The following is a 21622-nucleotide window of genomic DNA, read 5'->3' on the forward strand; positions in this document are numbered from 1 at the left end:
TTAGAAAACTCAGCCCCTGAGTCGGTTTCATGTAGCAACATGGAATTTGGTAGGTATGTCTATCATGAGTGAGCCCACAACAGAGTCCCTTGAAGCCAAGACTGAATCAAAATATTAAGACTGCCAATTTGGTTTGAAGCAGACATTTTTTGGCCATTTTCAAGGGTACTTCATACATACAACAACACTAAATTGAGGATTTTTTGAGAGAGGATCGACCGGATATGTGTGGCACTATTTGAAAAATCAGATGAGCGGAAGTCAGTTTCATGTAGCAACTTCAAATGTAGTAGCCGTGTTTATCATAAGTCCCATGCCTGAAAAGACACAGGAAGTCAGCCATTTTGGTTTGAGGTGGACATTTATCGGTCATCTCAGCTATTTCCAGGGGTCCTACTGCCAAAACAAACCATCCTATTGTTAACAATTTTGAAACGAATATAGAAGAGTTTGTGTCAAAATTTTTACTTGCAAATTTATTTACAATTTTTTAATGGTCTATAGTGTGTTATTTTGACTGATGTTTTCTCCTTCCCCAGTTATTCGACGGTCACTTCGACACGGCCGTCGGCACCAAAGTGGACGCCAAAAGCTACGAAAGAATCGCTGAGAGGATGGGCTGTCCACCAGGAGAAATTACCTTCCTGACCGACGTCACGCGAGGTCACCTTTTTTTTTCTTTTATAATTTCAACAATCCAACTGGGGACATATTTACCAACATAAAACTTTAGAATTGTTCAACATGAAACAGTAATTGTTCAGCCTTAGACATGGTGTTTAAGGAAGTAGAGCACACAGCAGAACTTTCATTAAACCCACTTAAGTGTCACCTTTACTGATGCCACATCTTCTATAGACATCCCTTTTGTTAACGACGTCAAAAGGAATTACAACACAGTAACGCGGGCGTTTATGCAAGATGCCGTGTTTATTCAAGTGGATGAAACACCCTTTAGTTAGGCCACAGCATCTATTAGAGCAGAAACCATTTGAGGAAATACACATAGCATAATTTTCCCTTGAGAGCTATTTGAGGTGAAGTGTGTATTCAAGCTGGGTGCCAATTAAATTTGGACATGGCATCTATTAGAGCTGAGATTAAGAGTAAAATTTGCACACTGCATAACATTTTCTTGAAAGCTGTTTTAGGCGAGGCGCTTATTTTTTTACAAGTTAAGCAACTGGCGTGATAATTTGGACATGGCATCAGTTAGAGCTGAGGCCAACTGAGGAAACATGCATACAGTCTAACAGTCTAGCTTTTCAGGTAAGGCATTTATTCATTCAATCAGCACCCAGCAATTTATTCTAGACATGGCATCCATTACAGCATAGGGCTATTTGAGGAAATACACATCCACAATAGAAACAACTTTACAGATGCCACATTTGCTCTACAGGCATTTTCCATGTTATGATAAAGACATCGAGTGTCATCCCAGTAGATAACATAGTGGCATGAACTGTATTTTGTATTTTTTTAAGAGGATAAAAGGAGGTGTTTAAGGTCATTTGAGGTCAGGCGTTTATATTTCCAAATGGCAGACGGGGAATAACTATGACGTGGAGGCTATTTGAGGAAATTGGCATTCGTCGTAGGGAAATATAACTGTCTTCTAGACCTTTGTAAGATGTACAGATGCCACGTCTGCTCTGCAGACTAATTTACACAGTAAAGCACCACCGTGTTTTTTTCCACAGAGTTGGAAAAAAGGAGTCATTTAAGCAAACTAACCGTCAGAGATGGGAAATCCAGGTCCAGAAAGTAAAAACCTTGCCACAGTTTGGCGTGTTAGCCACAGGTGCTTCTACTCAATCAGCAGGTAAATGATCTCAGTTGATCAGAAGCACCTGTGGTTCAAGCCAAACTGTGGCAGGGCTTTTACTTTCTGGACCTGAATTTTCAATCCATGCTGCTAAACATGACGATTTTATGGAGCATGGCATCTCATTTTAAACTCAGTCATAAATGTCTGGCTTTACAGATGCCATTTGTAGTCCTATGGAAAACCTAGTAGAGGTAAATCTGACACCATCGTGTGATTGCAGAGGCCAAAGCTGCGGAGGACGCCGGTGTCAATGCGGTAGTGGTGGTGCGGCCGGGGAACACAGAACTGACGGAAGAAGAAAAGGCGCACTACAACGTCATAACGTCCTTCGGCCAGCTGGAAGTGACGGGGAGAGCTTAACGGGCTCCAGAAAAAAACCCAAGTATACTTAACAAAAAAAAAAAAGAACATCCTAAAGGCCTCAATCTCAATGTTGTTTATGTAATTTGTCCCCAATGAAGTCTTATTTACAGTAAACGTGCCATCCTAGTGACTTTGTCCCTATAGATTTTTACATTGTGCATCCGTTCCTAATGAAGTGTCTAGTGACTGTACGAATAAACGCCTAGTCTTGCACAAAACCTTCGCCGTCGACAATACAGACAGCGACCTTGTAAATAAATAGTGTATTGAAAATATTGCATGCATTCCATTTACAAAAGACTAAAACCAAGAGTTTTGACTGTGATTCACCAATTCAGCATTCAATTTAGCATCACCATCATACTGGAGGTGATGGGGGGGAAGGGGGGTAATAAAAGTGCGCACAAAGTATAAACTTCACTTGTTCCACATTTTGTTATAGAAAATTGAATACATTTATTTAATTCCCATAAATTCACAAAACATTCCATCATTACAAAACAGGTTTTGGGGAAATTCTGGCCCCAAAAATGTAAATCTAATGTGATTTTATTACATTTTGGAATATGTCTAATGAATTGATAATTGCAAACGTAATACAAATTTTAGAAAAAAACAAAAAAAAAGGAATGAATTTACAAAATTGAAGTGCTGTGAATACTTTCAGAATGCATTACAGCCTTACTACAAAATAGTTTGTGTCCTCAAAACTCCATACACAACACCCCATAATGACAACTTGGAAAACGGTATTTGGGAGATTTTTGCACATTTATTAAAAGTATGAATTTTCCTTGATAAAATATTGGGAAAAGTTAAGTGTGCAGTATTTTCCAGATGCACTGAAATTGAATAGAATCATGTTAAATCGTTTTGTTTTTTTTAGTTTTAATACAACAGCAAAATCATGTCATTATGGGATTTATGTGTGCATAATGATTAAAAATAAAATAAAAGACTGTTACAGGATAAAATGTGGAAAAAGTGAAGCGTTGAGAATATGATTCCAGATGCACTGTACACTGGCATTGCATTGTTGTGCTAAAACTTGGTCCAATAAGGCAAAGGTGAAAGAAAAGAAGAAAAAGAAAACATAAGTGCGATTAGCTGTTCAAAATACTTATTTTAAGCCATAATGCTGACACAGGAGAAAATTTAAGAAAAAACATGGATAACAATCAGCCAAGTTCTACTCATTGGGACACCCACAATGTTCCCTTTTTCTTCCTGTTGGAATTCCTCGTCATTGAAAACAATCCATTCGGATTGTATCACTTCATATAAAGTCGATTTAAAAGCAATCAGCATGATTGGTAAAGGAAATTAAAAAAAAAATAGCCCTTGATTGGCGGCCCATGGTACCACATGGGCTCACACGCCCAGCTTGTTGGCCTGCGTGAGCACCACCTTGAGGACGGGCATGAACGCCGACGTCTCACTGAAGTTGCTGCTGCTAACGATGTGCGTGTGGATGCCCAGGCCCTCGGCGTAGGCACGTGCCTCGATGCTGCGCGCCATGTTGTGCAGACCCCCCACGATGGCGGGAGAAAGCTGCGAGAAAAGGAGAGAAGTTGGCGTGATCTTCAGCTCTGGTGGCAAAATCAAATCTCCCAAAATATTTGATCATTTTCTTCCATTGAATTAATGCGCAGGAAATAAATTTGTGGCAACAAAGTAGGTATAATGTTCACACAAAATACACAATATAATTCCTGGAGAGTTGTGTAAAATAAATAGACTCCAGAAATAGTAAGGTTTTTGGAAAAATGACATCGTTCAGCAACATCGCCTTTAAATGAACTTAGCAGTTAGCCGCACACTCACAGTCTGTTCGCGCAGTTTATCGTAGAGCGCCTCCAGACGCTTGTTGGCATCATCCAACTTCCTCCGAGTTTGCTGGAACAGTTCAAAAGAAAGGAGTGTTAGCTGCCTAAAGCTAATGTAAACAGGGTACAGGATTTTTCCTGCAAATAAAATGTGGAGGCAGCTCCCTCTGTCTAATTCTGGGACACCTCTGGCTCCAAAACCTGCATCATTATAAATTGTTATCCACATCCATTTTGAGCCAGGAAAAGCCCTGAGCGTATAGTAAAATAAATATGTGCTTTGGTCATGCCTACTGGCCAATGCGAACGTGTAAAACAGAGGTTGAGTAGCATTAAGCTGAAAGACGATTGTGGCCTTTCCTCACTGACCGGGTCTGTAGCAACGGCCAAGCACTTCTGGACTAGGCCCTCGAAGGTGGTCTTGAGGACCAGGTGCTCCTCTGGGATGGGCCTCTTGGCGATCTTCTCTGCGGGGATGGACTGCATGGGCTGGACACAGTCTTTTGTCAATTTTGTTTATTCTGCAACAAAATAATAAAAGGATACCCACCTGTATGGCATCGCCCGTAGGCCCCCCGGGCGCTCCCTCGGTTGGTATGCTTGGGTTGAGGGTCTTTGGCGGGATCTGCTGGAACCCCCCTTGTGGACCTGGTACGGAGCCCAGTGGTGCTCCAGAGGCTACGGGGTGGACGTGGGGGTCTGCACCCATGGGAGCCATAATAGGAGCGGTGATTGGGGCGGGCGGGGTGTAGTTCTCTGGGATCTTTGAGAAAAATATGTCATGTCATATATATATTATTCGTCAGCAAAACGGGCGCCCATCAGTGACGGATAGACGGACCGGTCCGTCACATAGGCGGAGCACCCAGCTCTGGGTCAAAATGTAAAGTGGATTTCAAGAAAAGGAAGTCACCTTCTTCTTGGACATTCTGCTCAGAGATGGCGGGTCGTTCCAACCGTTCTGGGGCCCTGCAGATGCAAACATAATGGGATGATCCAAAACCATCTCACCATATTCATCATAAAATCAGTAATCATTAACTAATTCATTGGTTATCAGTGCTTTGTTATCAAGTCAATGGTAATCAGGTCACTGATTGGTACCAGTCACCAAGATTTGGGAGACAACAACAGCAAGCCTGGATTTGATTAAATAATTTGATCCATGCATAAATTCATTTAGGGATCATTAAGAAAGGGATGCAAGAGTCACTGTGGTGATCTTAGCTTGCTAAAGCTAACTCTGACTATGGGTGCATTTGGAAATTCACTCTGATGCCCTAACACCACTCTGAGTTTGTGTATGTTCAGAGGTAGAGGCAGAGCGTGCTACTCTCCCATTAATTTCTGAACCTATGTAAACCTATCCACAGCTCGTGCTTGACCTGCTCTGTGTCCCGAACTGAGCACACCCTAGCTAAGTAAAGTATAGGCGCGCTGTGCTCATGTAAGCTGGCTAAAGCTAATGACCAACGTAACATGGTGGTGCGCTTTGGATGATCGAGTTAGCTGGCTTAATTTAACTGTACGTAAAAATACAAATTAACTGTGATGATCTTAGCTCACTAAACCTAATGCTAACTGAGTAAAAAAGGTAGTGTGGCCATGTAAGCTGGCTAAAGCTAACGACCTATGTAAAATAGAGGTGCACAAGGCTTACTGCGTATGTAAAATAGAGCTGCTCTGTTTGCTATTTGTTAACTGGCTTAAGTTTACAGCATGTGTAAAATAGAAGTGTACTGTGGCACGCTAGCTAACACTAAAATATGAAATAGAAGTGAGTTGTCATGTTTCATGTTAGCTGGCTAAAGCCAATTTATTTAAAACAGGCGCAATGTTGTAATTTTAGCAAACCTAAAGCTTTCAGTTTAAATTAAATATTAGGTGTGCCTGGCGATAGCAAACTGTTTATTTAAAATAGGTGTGCTATGGTCATGCTTGCTGCCCAAGTTAAAACTATACATAAAAGAGATGCATATACGTTTTTAGCTGCCTAAAGCTATCACTATATAAAATAGGTTGTGTGGTCATGTAAGAAGGCGAAAGCTACAGTGCAAGTTGGTAAATTGGTAATAAATTAATCAAAATCAAAGGTGACTTTTTTTTTAGGTTATTACAAAAACTAACAGGCAGTGACACACCAAGAGAGAGAAGAATTAAAGGGTGTAGTGGTGGTCTCTCGCACCTTTTCCCTGGGGGTCGAGGGTCTGCTCAAGCTCAAACTTTGTACCTGAGACTCCGCCGGGTGTGAGCGGCACATAGGACCCTGGAGAGCCTGGTACGCCATGCTGGAGAGATGCTCCGGAAGAGAAGGAGGACGAGGAGGTGGGAAACAAAGGAGGAATAGAGGAAGACGAAGAAGAGGAGGGCAGGCACTGGGAGAAGAAGCCGGGTGGCTGAGCAGGGTAAGGGGGCTCAGAGTAGTGAAGAGGCTGATAGGTTCCAGGTACGAAGTGCTGGACCTGGGGCTGGGCTGACATTCAACAGATGTTGTTAGTGGGGAAACAATCCAGGAAGAGGTCACAGCCACATGCTAAGATGTCAACCATTTCCAACATGAAATGCTTGCCAGTTTAAAGAGAAAAAAAACAGCTTTGCATCTTCATTCCCTGCTAATTTTTAAACCGGAAAATAAGTCTTTCAGTGTTCTAAATAAAGACTTACGCTGGTATTGCTGGGAGTACCCGTAGACGGGGCCGGTGGAGGCTGTGGGGGCCGAGCCGGACGGCGGCATCCCGTACACGGACTTCGGCACTTCGGCCTGCTGGGAATATGATAGGAAATTGTGTTGGACGGTTAGGGGTTTTGGGGTAGGAGTTTGAGAATAAGACATTAAAAGGGTGTTATGATTAGGAGTTTTATTTTTAGGAATGGTGTTATAGGCTTAGGTGTTGGGTTTGGGGTTGGATGGAACAATCGAGGTACCTGCTGCTGCTGCTGCTCGGAAGTAGGACCCATTTGCAGAGGAGGTGTGACGTTGGGCAGGGCTGTCGGTGTCTGGTTACTCCATGAGGTGACAGTGGAGGCAGGCCTCACCTGAATCACACACGCATTTTTTTTCTATTAATAATCCGTATTTGGGCCAAGAATCCTGGGTCCATGGTGTAACATACAGGCTGGTAATACTGCTGCTGGGTCAGGGCGGAGGCAGGTGTTTGCGCTGGTACATGTGCTATGGTGGTGGCAGGCTGGATCGGGGTGAAAGCATGGCGGGGCTGAGGGGTGGCATACTGAGGCTGAGCTCTGGGTGTCTGGACTGGACCTGCCTGCTGACCCAGAGCCCGACTGAGGCGTTCGCGGAGCTGCTCCACGGCCACCTGGCAGGTGAATAAACAGGCGGACATAGCATAGGATAAAGCAGAGCATCAGTTTACTTTACATTTTTGCCTAACATGGTTGACTCAACTAAAGAGTTCGATAAAAGGTAATTTTGTAAAAACATGTTAGAATGTATAATTGTTCTTTAAAATCTATCAGAAAACAGTTGCTCAGGCAGACTAGCTTGTTCGTAATCATGACATGGAGCTAGCATTTTAACCTGTGACTAGTAAAAGGTAATTCCTTAACTCGTTCACTGCCAAAGACAAATGTATTTGTCTTTTCACAGTCCAGCCATTCTATCCCGGGAACTTATATTTTTTTCAAATGTTTTCAAACATCCAGGTAAAAGAGGGTTTGAAAATGTCTGGCAGTGAATGAGTTAATAGCTACCTTAAATTGTGGCCCAAGAGTCCAAAAAAAAGGTTGTTGCTTAACTCCATCCAAAACCTCAAAAAACCCAACACCTAACCCTAACACTAACCCTAGTTTGAAACCCTAACCCTAGTTTGAAACCCTAACTGGAAACCCTAACCCTAGTTTGAAACCCTAACTGAAAACCCTAGCTGGAAACCCTAACCCTAGTTTGAAACCCTAACTGAAAACCCTAGTTTGAAACCCTAACCCTAGTTTGAAACCCTAACTGAAAACCCTAGTTTGAAACCCTAACCCTAGTTTGAAACCCTAACTGAAAACCCTAGCTAACCCTAACCCTAACCCTAGCACTAACCCTAGTTTGAAACCCTAGCTGGAAACCCTAACCCTAGTTTGAAACCCTAGCTGGAAACCCTAACCCTAGTTTGAAACCCTAACTGAAAACCCTAGCTGGAAACCCTAACCCTAGTTTGAAACCCTAACTGAAAACCCTAGCTGGAAACCCTAACCCTAGTTTGAAACCCTAACTGAAAACCCTAGCTGGAAACCCTAACCCTAGTTTGAAACCCTAACTGAAAACCCTAGCTGGAAACCCTAACCCTAGTTTGAAACCCTAACTGAAAACCCTAGCTGGAAACCCTAACCCTAGTTTGAAACCCTAACTGAAAACCCTAGCTGGAAACCCTAACCCTAGTTTGAAACCCTAACCCTAACCCTAGCTGGAAACCCTAACCCTAGTTTGAAACCCTAACTGAAAACCCTAGCTGGAAACCCTAACCCTAGCTTGAAACCCTAACTGAAAACCCTAGCTGGAAACCCTAACCCTAGTTTGAAACCCTAACTGAAAACCCTAGCTGGAAACCCTAACCCTAGTTTGAAACCCTAACCCTAACCCTAGCTGGAAACCCTAACCCTAGTTTGAAACCCTAACTGAAAACCCTAGCTGGAAACCCTAACCCTAGCTTGAAACCCTAACTGAAAACCCTAGCTGGAAACCCTAACCCTAGTTTGAAACCCTAACTGAAAACCCTAGCTTGAAACCCTAACCCTAGTTTGAAACCCTAACTGAAAACCCTAGCTGGAAACCCTAACCCTAGTTTGAAACCCTAACCCTAACCCTAGCTGGAAACCCTAACCCTAGTTTGAAACCCTAACTGAAAACCCTAGCTGGAAACCCTAACCCTAGTTTGAAACCCTAACTGAAAACCCTAGCTGGAAACCCTAACCCTAGTTTGAAACCCTAACTGAAAACCCTAGCTGGAAACCCTAACCCTAGTTTGAAACCCTAACTGAAAACCCTAGCTGGAAACCCTAACCCTAGTTTGAAACCCTAACTGAAAACCCTAGCTGGAAACCCTAACCCTAGTTTGAAACCCTAACTGAAAACCCTAGCTGGAAACCCTAACCCTAGCTGGAAACCCTAACCCTAGTTTGAAACCCTAACTGAAAACCCTAGCTGGAAACCCTAACCCTAGTTTGAAACCCTAACTGAAAACCCTAGCTGGAAACCCTAACCCTAGCTTGAAACCCTAACCCTAGCTGGAAACCCTAACCCTAGTTTGAAACCCTAACTGAAAACCCTAGCTGGAAACCCTAACCCTAGTTTGAAACCCTAACTGAAAACCCTAGCTGGAAACCCTAACCCTAGTTTGAAACCCTAACTGAAAACCCTAGCTGGAAACCCTAACCCTAGTTTGAAACCCTAACTGAAAACCCTAGCTGGAAACCCTAACCCTAGCTGGAAACCCTAACCCTAGTTTGAAACCCTAACTGAAAACCCTAGCTGGAAACCCTAACCCTAGCTTGAAACCCTAACTGAAAACCCTAGCTGGAAACCCTAACCCTAGTTTGAAACCCTAACTGAAAACCCTAGCTGGAAACCCTAACCCTAGCTTGAAACCCTAACTGAAAACCCTAGCTGGAAACCCTAACCCTAGTTTGAAACCCTAACTGAAAACACTAGCTGGAAACCCTAACCCTAGTTTGAAACCCTAACTGAAAACCCTAGCTGGAAACCCTAACCCTAGTTTGAAACCCTAACTGAAAACCCTAGCTGGAAACCCTAACCCTAGCTTGAAACCCTAACTGAAAACCCTAGCTGGAAACCCTAACCCTAGTTTGAAACCCTAACTGAAAACCCTAGCTGGAAACCCTAACCCTAGTTTGAAACCCTAACTGAAAACCCTAGCTGGAAACCCTAACCCTAGTTTGAAACCCTAACTGAAAACCCTAGCTGGAAACCCTAACCCTAGTTTGAAACCCTAACTGAAAACCCTAGCTGGAAACCCTAACCCTAGTTTGAAACCCTAACTGAAAACCCTAGCTGGAAACCCTAACCCTAGTTTGAAACCCTAACTGAAAACCCTAGCTGGAAACCCTAACCCTAGTTTGAAACCCTAACTGAAAACCCTAGCTGGAAACCCTAACCCTAGTTTGAAACCCTAACTGAAAACCCTAGCTGGAAACCCTAACCCTAGTTTGAAACCCTAACTGAAAACCCTAGCTGGAAACCCTAACCCTAGCTTGAAACCCTAACTGAAAACCCTAGCTGGAAACCCTAACCCTAGTTTGAAACCCTAACCCTAGTTTGAAACCCTAACTGAAAACCCTAGCTGGAAACCCTAACCCTAGCTGGAAACCCTAACCCTAGTTTGAAACCCTAACTGAAAACCCTAGCTGGAAACCCTAACCCTAGCTTGAAACCCTAACTGAAAACCCTAGCTGGAAACCCTAACCCTAGTTTGAAACCCTAACTGAAAACCCTAGCTGGAAACCCTAACCCTAGTTTGAAACCCTAACTGAAAACCCTAGCTGGAAACCCTAACCCTAGTTTGAAACCCTAGCTGAAAACCCTAGCTGGAAACCCTAACCCTAGTTTGAAACCCTAACCCTAGCTTGAAAACCTAACTGAAAACCCTAGCTGGAAACCCTAACCCTAGTTTGAAACCCTAACCCTAGTTTGAAACCCAAACTGAAAACCCTAGCTGGAAACCCTAACCCTAGCTGGAAACCCTAACCCTAGTTTGAAACCCTAACTGAAAACCCTAGCTGGAAACCCTAACGCTAGCTTGAAACCCTAACTGAAAACCCTAGCTGGAAACCCTAACCCTAGTTTGAAACCCTAACTGAAAACCCTAGCTGGAAACCCTAACCCTAGTTTGAAACCCTAACTGAAAACCCTAGCTGGAAACCCTAACCCTAGTTTGAAACCCTAACTGAAAACCCTAGCTGGAAACCCTAACCCTAGTTTGAAACCCTAACTGAAAACCCTAGCTGGAAACCCTAACCCTAGTTTGAAACCCTAACTGAAAACCCTAGCTGGAAACCCTAACCCTAGTTTGAAACCCTAACTGAAAACCCTAGCTGGAAACCCTAACCCTAGTTTGAAACCCTAACTGAAAACCCTAGCTGGAAACCCTAACCCTAGTTTGAAACCCTAACTGAAAACCCTAGCTGGAAACCCTAACCCTAGTTTGAAACCCTAACTGAAAACCCTAGCTGGAAACCCTAACCCTAGCTGGAAACCCTAACCCTAGTTTGAAACCCTAACTGAAAACCCTAGCTGGAAACCCTAACCCTAGCTTGAAACCCTAACTGAAAACCCTAGCTGGAAACCCTAACCCTAGTTTGAAACCCTAACTGAAAACACTAGCTGGAAACCCTAACCCTAGTTTGAAACCCTAACTGAAAAACCTAGCTGGAAACCCTAACCCTAGTTTGAAACCCTAACTGAAAACCCTAGCTGGAAACCCTAACCCTAGTTTGAAACCCTAACTGAAAACCCTAGCTGGAAACCCTAACCCTAGTTTGAAACCCTAACTGAAAACCCTAGCTGGAAACCCTAACCCTAGTTTGAAACCCTAACTGAAAACCCTAGCTGGAAACCCTAACCCTAGTTTGAAACCCTAACTGAAAACCCTAGCTGGAAACCCTAACCCTAGTTTGAAACCCTAACTGAAAACCCTAGCTGGAAACCCTAACCCTAGTTTGAAACCCTAGCTGGAAACCCTAACCCTAGCTGGAAACCCTAACCCTAGTTTGAAACCCTAACTGAAAACCCTAGCTGGAAACCCTAACCCTAGCTTGAAACCCTAACTGAAAACCCTAGCTGGAAACCCTAACCCTAGTTTGAAACCCTAACTGAAAACACTAGCTGGAAACCCTAACCCTAGTTTGAAACCCTAACTGAAAACCCTAGCTGGAAACCCTAACCCTAGCTTGAAACCCTAACCCTAGCTGGAAACCCTAACCCTAGTTTGAAACCCTAACTGAAAACCCTAGCTGGAAACCCTAACCCTAGTTTGAAACCCTAACTGAAAACCCTAGCTGGAAACCCTAACCCTAGTTTGAAACCCTAACTGAAAACCCTAGCTGGAAACCCTAACCCTAGCTTGAAACCCTAACTGAAAACCCTAGCTGGAAACCCTAACCCTAGTTTGAAACCCTAACCCTAGTTTGAAACCCTAACTGAAAACCCTAGCTGGAAACCCTAACCCTAGCTTGAAACCCTAACTGAAAACCCTAGCTGGAAACCCTAACCCTAGTTTGAAACCCTAACTGAAAACCCTAGCTGGAAACCCTAACCCTAGTTTGAAACCCTAACTGAAAACCCTAGCTGGAAACCCTAACCCTAGTTTGAAACCCTAACTGAAAACCCTAGCTGGAAACCCTAACCCTAGTTTGAAACCCTAACTGAAAACCCTAGCTGGAAACCCTAACCCTAGTTTGAAACCCTAACTGAAAACCCTAGCTGGAAACCCTAACCCTAGTTTGAAACCCTAACTGAAAACCCTAGCTGGAAACCCTAACCCTAGTTTGAAACCCTAACTGAAAACCCTAGCTGGAAACCCTAACCCTAGTTTGAAACCCTAACTGAAAACCCTAGCTGGAAACCCTAACCCTAGTTTGAAACCCTAACTGAAAACCCTAGCTGGAAACCCTAACCCTAGTTTGAAACCCTAACTGAAAACCCTAGCTGGAAACCCTAACCCTAGTTTGAAACCCTAACTGAAAACCCTAGCTGGAAACCCTAACCCTAGTTTGAAACCCTAACTGAAAACCCTAGCTGGAAACCCTAACCCTAGTTTGAAACCCTAACTGAAAACCCTAGCTGGAAACCCTAACCCTAGTTTGAAACCCTAGCTGGAAACCCTAACCCTAGCTGGAAACCCTAACCCTAGTTTGAAACCCTAACTGAAAACCCTAGCTGGAAACCCTAACCCTAGCTTGAAACCCTAACTGAAAACCCTAGCTGGAAACCCTAACCCTAGTTTGAAACCCTAACTGAAAACACTAGCTGGAAACCCTAACCCTAGTTTGAAACCCTAACTGAAAACCCTAGCTGGAAACCCTAACCCTAGCTTGAAACCCTAACCCTAGCTGGAAACCCTAACCCTAGTTTGAAACCCTAACTGAAAACCCTAGCTGGAAACCCTAACCCTAGTTTGAAACCCTAACTGAAAACCCTAGCTGGAAACCCTAACCCTAGTTTGAAACCCTAACTGAAAACCCTAGCTGGAAACCCTAACCCTAGTTTGAAACCCTAACTGAAAACCCTAGCTGGAAACCCTAACCCTAGTTTGAAACCCTAACTGAAAACCCTAGCTGGAAACCCTAACCCTAGTTTGAAACCCTAACCGAAAACCCTAGCTGGAAACCCTAACCCTAGTTTGAAACCCTAACCCTAGTTTGAAACCCTAACTGAAAACCCTAGCTGGAAACCCTAACCCTAGTTTGAAACCCTAACTGAAAACCCTAGCTGGAAACCCTAACCCTAGTTTGAAACCCTAACTGAAAACCCTAGCTGGAAACCCTAACCCTAGTTTGAAACCCTAACTGAAAACCCTAGCTGGAAACCCTAACCCTAGTTTGAAACCCTAACCCTAGTTTGAAACCCTAACTGAAAACCCTAGCTGGAAACCCTAACCCTAGTTTGAAACCCTAACTGAAAACCCTAGCTGGAAACCCTAACCCTAGTTTGAAACCCTAACTGAAAACCCTAGCTGGAAACCCTAACCCTTGTTTGAAACCCTAACTGAAAACCCTAGCTGGAAACCCTAACCCTAGTTTGAAACCCTAACTGAAAACCCTAGCTGGAAACCCTAACCCTAGCTTGAAACCCTAACTGAAAACCCTAGCTGGAAACCCTAACCCTAGTTTGAAACCCTAACCCTAGTTTGAAACCCTAACTGAAAACCCTAGCTGGAAACCCTAACCCTAGTTTGAAACCCTAACTGAAAACCCTAGCAGGAAACCCTAACCCTAGTTTGAAACCCTAACTGAAAACCCTAGCTGGAAACCCTAACCCTAGTTTGAAACCCTAACTGAAAACCCTAGCTGGAAACCCTAACCCTAGTTTGAAACCCTAACTGAAAACCCTAGCTGGAAACCCTAACCCTAGTTTGAAACCCTAACTGAAAACCCTAGCTGGAAACCCTAACCCTAGTTTGAAACCCTAACTGAAAACCCTAGCTGGAAACCCTAACCCTAGTTTGAAACCCTAACTGAAAACCCTAGCTGGAAACCCTAACCCTAGTTTGAAACCCTAACTGAAAACCCTAGCTGGAAACCCTAACCCTAGTTTGAAACCCTAACTGAAAACCCTAGCTGGAAACCCTAACCCTAGTTTGAAACCCTAACTGAAAACCCTAGCTGGAAACCCTAACCCTAGTTTGAAACCCTAACTGAAAACCCTAGCTGGAAACCCTAACCCTAGTTTGAAACCCTAACTGAAAACACTAGCTGGAAACCCTAACCCTAGTTTGAAACCCTAACCGAAAACCCTAGCTGGAAACCCTAACCCTAGTTTGAAACCCTAACCCTAGTTTGAAACCCTAACTGAAAACCCTAGCTGGAAACCCTAACCCTAGCTTGAAACCCTAACTGAAAACCCTAGCTGGAAACCCTAACCCTAGTTTGAAACCCTAACTGAAAACCCTAGCTGGAAACCCTAACCCTAGTTTGAAACCCTAACTGAAAACCCTAGCTGGAAACCCTAACCCTAGTTTGAAACCCTAACTGAAAACCCTAGCTGGAAACCCTAACCCTAGCTTGAAACCCTAACCCTAGTTTGAAACCCTAACTGAAAACCCTAGCTGGAAACCCTAACCCTAGCTTGAAACCCTAACTGAAAACCCAAGCTGGAAACCCTAACCCTAGTTTGAAACCCTAACCCTAACCCTAGCTGGAAACCCTAACCCTAGTTTGAAACCCTAACTGAAAACCCTAGCTGGAAACCCTAACCCTAGCTTGAAACCCTAACTGAAAACCCTAGCTGGAAACCCTAACCCTAGTTTGAAACCCTAACTGAAAACACTAGCTGGAAACCCTAACCCTAGTTTGAAACCCTAACTGAAAACCCTAGCTGGAAACCCTAACCCTAGTTTGAAACCCTAACTGAAAACCCTAGCTGGAAACCCTAACCCTAGTTTGAAACCCTAACTGAAAACCCTAGCTGGAAACCCTAACCCTAGTTTGAAACCCTAACTGAAAACCCTAGCTGGAAACCCTAACCCTAGTTTGAAACCCTAACTGAAAACCCTAGCTGGAAACCCTAACCCTAGTTTGAAACCCTAACTGAAAACCCTAGCTGGAAACCCTAACCCTAGTTTGAAACCCTAACTGAAAACCCTAGCTGGAAACCCTAACCCTAGCTGGAAACCCTAACCCTAGTTTGAAACCCTAACTGATAACCCTAGCTGGAAACCCTAACCCTAGCTTGAAACCCTAACTGAAAACCCTAGCTGGGAACCCTAACCCTAGTTTGAAACCCTAACTGAAAACACTAGCTGGAAACCCTAACCCTAGTTTGAAACCCTAACTGAAAACCCTAGCTGGAAACCCTAACCCTAGCTTGAAACCCTAACCCTAGCTGGAAACCCTAACCCTAGTTTGAAACCCTAACTGAAAACCCTAGCTGGAAACCCTAACCCTAGTTTGAAACCCTAACTGAAAACCCTAGCTGGAAACCCTAACCCTAGTTTGAAACCCTAACTGAAAACCCTAGCTGGAAACCCTAACCCTAGTTTGAAACCCTAACTGAAAACCCTAGCTGGAAACCCTAACCCTAGTTTGAAACCCTAACTGAAAACCCTAGCTGGAAACCCTAACCCTAGTTTGAAACCCTAGCTGGAAACCCTAACCCTAGCTGGAAACCCTAACCCTAGTTTGAAACCCTAACTGAAAACCCTAGCTGGAAACCCTAACCCTAGCTTGAAACCCTAACTGAAAACCCTAGCTGGAAACCCTAACCCTAGTTTGAAACCCTAACTGAAAACACTAGCTGGAAACCCTAACCCTAGTTTGAAACCCTAACTGAAAACCCTAGCTGGAAACCCTAACCCTAGCTTGAAACCCTAACCCTAGCTGGAAACCCTAACCCTAGTTTGAAACCCTAACTGAAAACCCTAGCTGGAAACCCTAACCCTAGTTTGAAACCCTAACTGAAAACCCTAGCTGAAAACCCTAACCCTAGTTTGAAACCCTAACTGAAAACCCTAGCTGGAAACCCTAACCCTAGTTTGAAACCCTAACTGAAAACCCTAGCTGGAAACCCTAACCCTAGTTTGAAACCCTAACTGAAAACCCTAGCTGGAAACCCTAACCCTAGTTTGAAACCCTAACCGAAAACCCTAGCTGGAAACCCTAACCCTAGTTTGAAACCCTAACCCTAGTTTGAAACCCTAACTGAAAACCCTAGCTGGAAACCCTAACCCTAGTTTGAAACCCTAACTGAAAACCCTAGCTGGAAACCCTAACCCTAGTTTGAAACCCTAACTGAAAACCCTAGCTGGAAACCCTAACCCTAGTTTGAAACCCTAACTGAAAACCCTAGCTGGAAACCCTAACCCTAGTTTGAAACCCTAACTGAAAACCCTAGCTGGAAACCCTAACCCTAGTTTGAAACCCTAACTGAAAACCCTAGCTGGAAACCCTAACCCTTGTTTGAAACCCTAACTGAAAACCCTAGCTGGAAACCCTAACCCTAGTTTGAAACCCTAACTGAAAACCCAAAATGGAAACCCTAACCCTAGCTTGAAACCCTAACTGAAAACCCTAGCTGGAAACTCTAACCCTAGTTTGAAACCCTAACCCTAGTTTGAAACCCTAACTGAAAACCCTAGCTGGAAACCCTAACCCTAGTTTGAAACCCTAACTGAAAACCCTAGCAGGAAACCCTAACCCTAGTTTGAAACCCTAACTGAAAACCCTAGCTGGAAACCCTAACCCTAGTTTGAAACCCTAACTGAAAACCCTAGCTGGAAACCCTAACCCTAGTTTGAAACCCTAACTGAAAACCCTAGCTGGAAACCCTAACCCTAGTTTGAAACCCTAACTGAAAACCCTAGCTGGAAACCCTAACCCTAGTTTGAAACCCTAACTGAAAACCCTAGCTGGAAACCCTAACCCTAGTTTGAAACCCTAACTGAAAACACTAGCTGGAAACCCTAACCCTAGTTTGAAACCCTAACTGAAAACCCTAGCTGGAAACCCTAACCCTAGTTTGAAACCCTAACCCTAGCTGGAAACCCTAACCCTAGTTTGAAACCCTAACTGAAAACCCTAGCTGGAAACCCTAACCCTAGTTTGAAACCCTAACTGAAAACCCTAGCTGGAAACCCTAACCCTAGTTTGAAACCCTAACTGAAAACCCTAGCTGGAAACCCTAACCCTAGCTTGAAACCCTAACTGAAAACCCTAGCTGGAAACCCTAACCCTAGTTTGTAACCCTAACCCTAGTTTGAAACCCTAACTGAAAACCCTAGGTGGAAACCCTAACCCTAGCTGGAAACCCTAACCCTAGTTTGAAACCCTAACTGAAAACCCTAGCTGGAAACCCTAACCCTAGCTTGAAACCCTAACTGAAAACCCTAGCTGGAAACCCTAACCCTAGCTTGAAACCCTAACTGAAAACCCTAGCTGGAAACCCTAACCCTAGTTTGAAACCCTAACCCTAGTTTGAAACCCTAACTGAAAACCCTAGCTGGAAACCCTAACCCTAGCTGGAAACCCTAACCCTAGTTTGAAACCCTAACTGAAAACCCTAGCTGGAAATCCTAACCCTAGTTTGAAACCCTAACTGAAAACCCTACCTGGAAACCCTAACCCTAGTTTGAAACCCTAACTGAAAACCCTAGCTGGAAACCCTAACCCTAGTTTGAAACCCTAACTGAAAACCCTAGCTGGAAACCCTAACCCTAGTTTGAAACCCTAACTGAAAACCCTTGCTGGAAACCATAACCCTAGTTTGAAACCCTAACTGAAAACCCTAGCTGGAAACCCTAACCCTAGTTTGAAACCCTAACTGAAAACCCTAGCTGGAAACCCTAACCCTAGTTTGAAACCCTAACTGAAAACCCTAGCTGGAAACCCTAACCCTAGTTTGAAACCCTAACCCTAGTTTGAAACCCTAACTGAAAACCCTAGCTGGAAACCCTAACCCTAGCTGGAAACCCTAACCCTAGTTTGAAACCCTAACTGAAAACCCTAGCTGGAAACCCTAACCCTAGCTTGAGACCCTAACTGAAAACCCTAGCTGGAAACCCTAACCCTAGTTTGAAACCCTAACTGAAAACCCTAGCTGGAAACCCTAACCCTAGTTTGAAACCCTAACTGAAAACCCTAGCTGGAAACCCTAACCCTAGTTTGAAACCCTAACTGAAAACCCTAGCTGGAAACCCTAACCCTAGTTTGAAACCCTAACTGAAAACCCTAGCTGGAAACCCTAACCCTAGTTTGAAACCCTAACTGAAAACCCTAGCTGGAAACCCTAACCCTAGCTTGAAACCCTAACTGAAAACCCTAGCTGGAAACCCTAACCCTAGTTTGTAACCCTAACCCTAGTTTGAAACCCTAACTGAAAACCCTAGGTGGAAACCCTAACCCTAGCTGGAAACCCTAACCCTAGCTTGAAACCCTAACTGAAAACCCTAGCTGGAAACCCTAACCCTAGTTTGAAACCCTAACTGAAAACACTAGCTGGAAACCCTAACCCTAGTTTGAAACCCTAACTGAAAACCCTAGCTGGAAACCCTAACCCTAGCTTGAAACCCTAACCCTAGCTGGAAACCCTAACCCTAGCTTGAAACCCTAACTGAAAACCCTAGCTGGAAACCCTAACCCTAGTTTGAAACCCTAACTGAAAACACTAGCTGGAAACCCTAACCCTAGTTTGAAACCCTAACTGAAAACCCTAGCTGGAAACCCTAACCCTAGTTTGAAACCCTAACTGAAAACACTAGCTGGAAACCCTAACCCTAGTTTGAAACCCTAACTGAAAACCCTTGCTGGAAACCCTAACCCTAGTTTGAAACCCTAACTGAAAACCCTTGCTGGAAACCCTAACCCTAGTTTGAAACCCTAACTGAAAACCCTAGCTGGAAACCCTAACCCTAGTTTGAAACCCTAACTGAAAACCCTAGCTGGAAACCCTAACCCTAGCTTGAAACCCTAACTGAAAACCCTAGCTGGAAACCCTAACCCTAGTTTGAAACCCTAACTGAAAACACTAGCTGGAAACCCTAACCCTAGTTTGAAACCCTAACTGAAAACCCTTGCTGGAAACCCTAACCCTAGTTTGAAACCCTAACTGAAAACCCTAGCTGGAAACCCTAACCCTAGTTTGAAACCCTAACTGAAAACACTAGCTGGAAACCCTAACCCTAGTTTGAAACCCTAACTGAAAACCCTTGCTGGAAACCCTAACCCTAGTTTGAAACCCTAACTGAAAACCCTAGCTGGAAACCCTAACCCTAGTTTGAAACCCTAACTGAAAACCCTAGCTGAAAACCCTAACCCTAGTTTGAAACCCTAACTGAAAACCCTAGCTGGAAACCCTAACCCTAGTTTGAAACCCTAACTGAAAACCCTAGCTGGAAACCCTAACCCTAGTTTGAAACCCTAACTGAAAACCCTAGCTGGAAACCCTAACCCTAGTTTGAAACCCTAACCGAAAACCCTAGCTGGAAACCCTAACCCTAGTTTGAAACCCTAACCCTAGTTTGAAACCCTAACTGAAAACCCTAGCTGGAAACCCTAACCCTAGTTTGAAACCCTAACTGAAAACCCTAGCTGGAAACCCTAACCCTAGTTTGAAACCCTAACTGAAAACCCTAGCTGGAAACCCTAACCCTTGTTTGAAACCCTAACTGAAAACCCTAGCTGGAAACCCTAACCCTAGTTTGAAACCCTAACTGAAAACCCTAGCTGGAAACCCTAACCCTAGCTTGAAACCCTAACTGAAAACCCTAGCTGGAAACTCTAACCCTAGTTTGAAACCCTAACCCTAGTTTGAAACCCTAACTGAAAACCCTAGCTGGAAACCCTAACCCTAGTTTGAAACCCTAACTGAAAACCCTAGCTGGAAACCCTAACCCTAGTTTGAAACCCTAACTGAAAACCCTAGCTGGAAACCCTAACCCTAGTTTGAAACCCTAACTGAAAACCCTAGCTGGAAACCCTAACCCTAGTTTGAAACCCTAACCCTAGTTTGAAACCCTAACTGGAAACCCTAACCCTAGTTTGAAACCCTAGCTGGAAACCCTAACCCTGGTTTGAAACCCTAACTGAAAACCCTAGGTGGAAACCCTAACCCTAGTTTGAAGCCCTAGCTGAAAACCCTAGCTGGAAACCCTAACCCTAGCTTGAAACCCTAACTGAAAACCCTAGCTGGAAACCCTAACCCTAGTTTGAAACCCTAACCCTAGTTTGAAACCCTAACTGAAAACCCTAGCTGGAAACCCTAACCCTAGTTTGAAACCCTAACTGAAAACCCTAGCTGGAAACCCTAACCCTAGTTTGAAACCCTAACTGAAAACCCTAGCTGGAAACCCTAACCCTAGCTTGAAACCCTAACTGAAAACCCTAGCTGGAAACCCTAACCCTAGTTTGAAACCCTAACCCTAGTTTGAAACCCTAACTGAAAACCCTAGCTGGAAACCCTAACCCTAGTTTGAAACCCTAACTGAAAACCCTAGCTGGAAACCCTAACCCTAGTTTGAAACCCTAACCCTAGTTTGAAACCCTAACTGGAAACCCTAACCCTAGTTTGAAACCCTAGCTGGAAACCCTAACCCTGGTTTGAAACCCTAACTGAAAACCCTAGGTGGAAACCCTAACCCTAGTTTGAAGCCCTAGCTGAAAACCCTAGCTGGAAACCCTAACCCTAGCTTGAAACCCTAACTGAAAACCCTAGCTGGAAACCCTAACCCTAGTTTGAAACCCTAACCCTTGTTTGAAACCCTAACTGAAAACCCTAGCTGGAAACCCTAACCCTAGCTTGAAACCCTAACTGAAAACCCTAGCTGGAAACCCTAACCCTAGTTTGAAACCCTAACTGAAAACACTAGCTGGAAACCCTAACCCTAGTTTGAAACCCTAACTGAAAACCCTAGCTGGAAACCCTAACCCTAGTTTGAAACCCTAACTGAAAACACTAGCTGGAAACCCTAACCCTAGTTTGAAACCCTAACTGAAAACCCTAGCTGGAAACCCTAACCCTAGTTTGAAACCCTAACTGAAAACCCTAGCTGGAAACCCTAACCCTAGTTTGAAACCCTAACTGAAAACCCTAGCTGGAAACCCTAACCCTAGCTTGAAACCCTAACTGAAAACCCTAGCTGGAAACCCTAACCCTAGTTTGAAACCCTAACCCTAGTTTGAAACCCTAACTGAAAACCCTAGCTGGAAACCCTAACCCTAGCTGGAAACCCTAACCCTAGTTTGAAACCCTAACTGAAAACCCTAGCTGGAAACCCTAACCCTAGCTTGAAACCCTAACTGAAAACCCTAGCTGGAAACCCTAACCCTAGTTTGAAACCCTAACTGAAAACCCTAGCTGGAAACCCTAACCCTAGTTTGAAACCCTAACTGAAAACCCTAGCTGGAAACCCTAACCCTAGTTTGAAACCCT

At 44.0% G+C, this 21622-nt stretch overlaps 2 protein-coding genes across 5 annotated transcripts in view; one reads left to right on the forward strand and one right to left on the reverse strand.

The window, feature by feature from the left end:
- enoph1 (enolase-phosphatase 1) overlaps nucleotides 1-2412 on the forward strand; it is a 4836-nt gene extending 2424 nt beyond the window's left edge. Inside the window, exons 5-6 of the mRNA XM_086053089.1 lie at nucleotides 540-663; nucleotides 2052-2412. Of these exons, the coding sequence (XP_085909215.1) occupies nucleotides 540-663; nucleotides 2052-2191 (264 nt within the window). The 3' untranslated portion in view covers nucleotides 2192-2412. The remainder of the gene's footprint in view (nucleotides 1-539; nucleotides 664-2051) is intronic.
- Nucleotides 908-21622, reverse strand: part of sec31a (SEC31 homolog A, COPII coat complex component) — a 31982-nt gene continuing 11267 nt past the window's right edge. The window contains exons 19-27 of one of the 4 annotated variants that reach the window (XM_086053079.1): nucleotides 7134-7337; nucleotides 6946-7056; nucleotides 6685-6781; nucleotides 6206-6493; nucleotides 4934-4989; nucleotides 4571-4783; nucleotides 4390-4509; nucleotides 4019-4090; nucleotides 908-3745 (exon numbers count right to left, since the gene is read on the reverse strand). In XM_086053079.1, coding sequence (XP_085909205.1) covers nucleotides 3566-3745; nucleotides 4019-4090; nucleotides 4390-4509; nucleotides 4571-4783; nucleotides 4934-4989; nucleotides 6206-6493; nucleotides 6685-6781; nucleotides 6946-7056; nucleotides 7134-7337 — 1341 coding nt within the window. In that variant the 3' untranslated portion in view covers nucleotides 908-3565. Of the gene's footprint in view, nucleotides 3746-4018; nucleotides 4091-4389; nucleotides 4510-4570; nucleotides 4784-4933; nucleotides 4990-6205; nucleotides 6494-6684; nucleotides 6785-6945; nucleotides 7057-7133; nucleotides 7338-21622 lie in introns of all 4 variants that reach the window. The other 3 variants (XM_086053080.1, XM_086053078.1, XM_086053081.1) reach the window with 3 other exon arrangements.

The sequence above is a fragment of the Filicampus tigris genome, chromosome 15 (genome assembly GCF_054856515.1).
Source record: "Filicampus tigris isolate MCC_2025a chromosome 15, RoL_Ftig_1.0, whole genome shotgun sequence".
In the NCBI taxonomy this organism is placed as follows: domain Eukaryota; kingdom Metazoa; phylum Chordata; class Actinopteri; order Syngnathiformes; family Syngnathidae; genus Filicampus; species Filicampus tigris.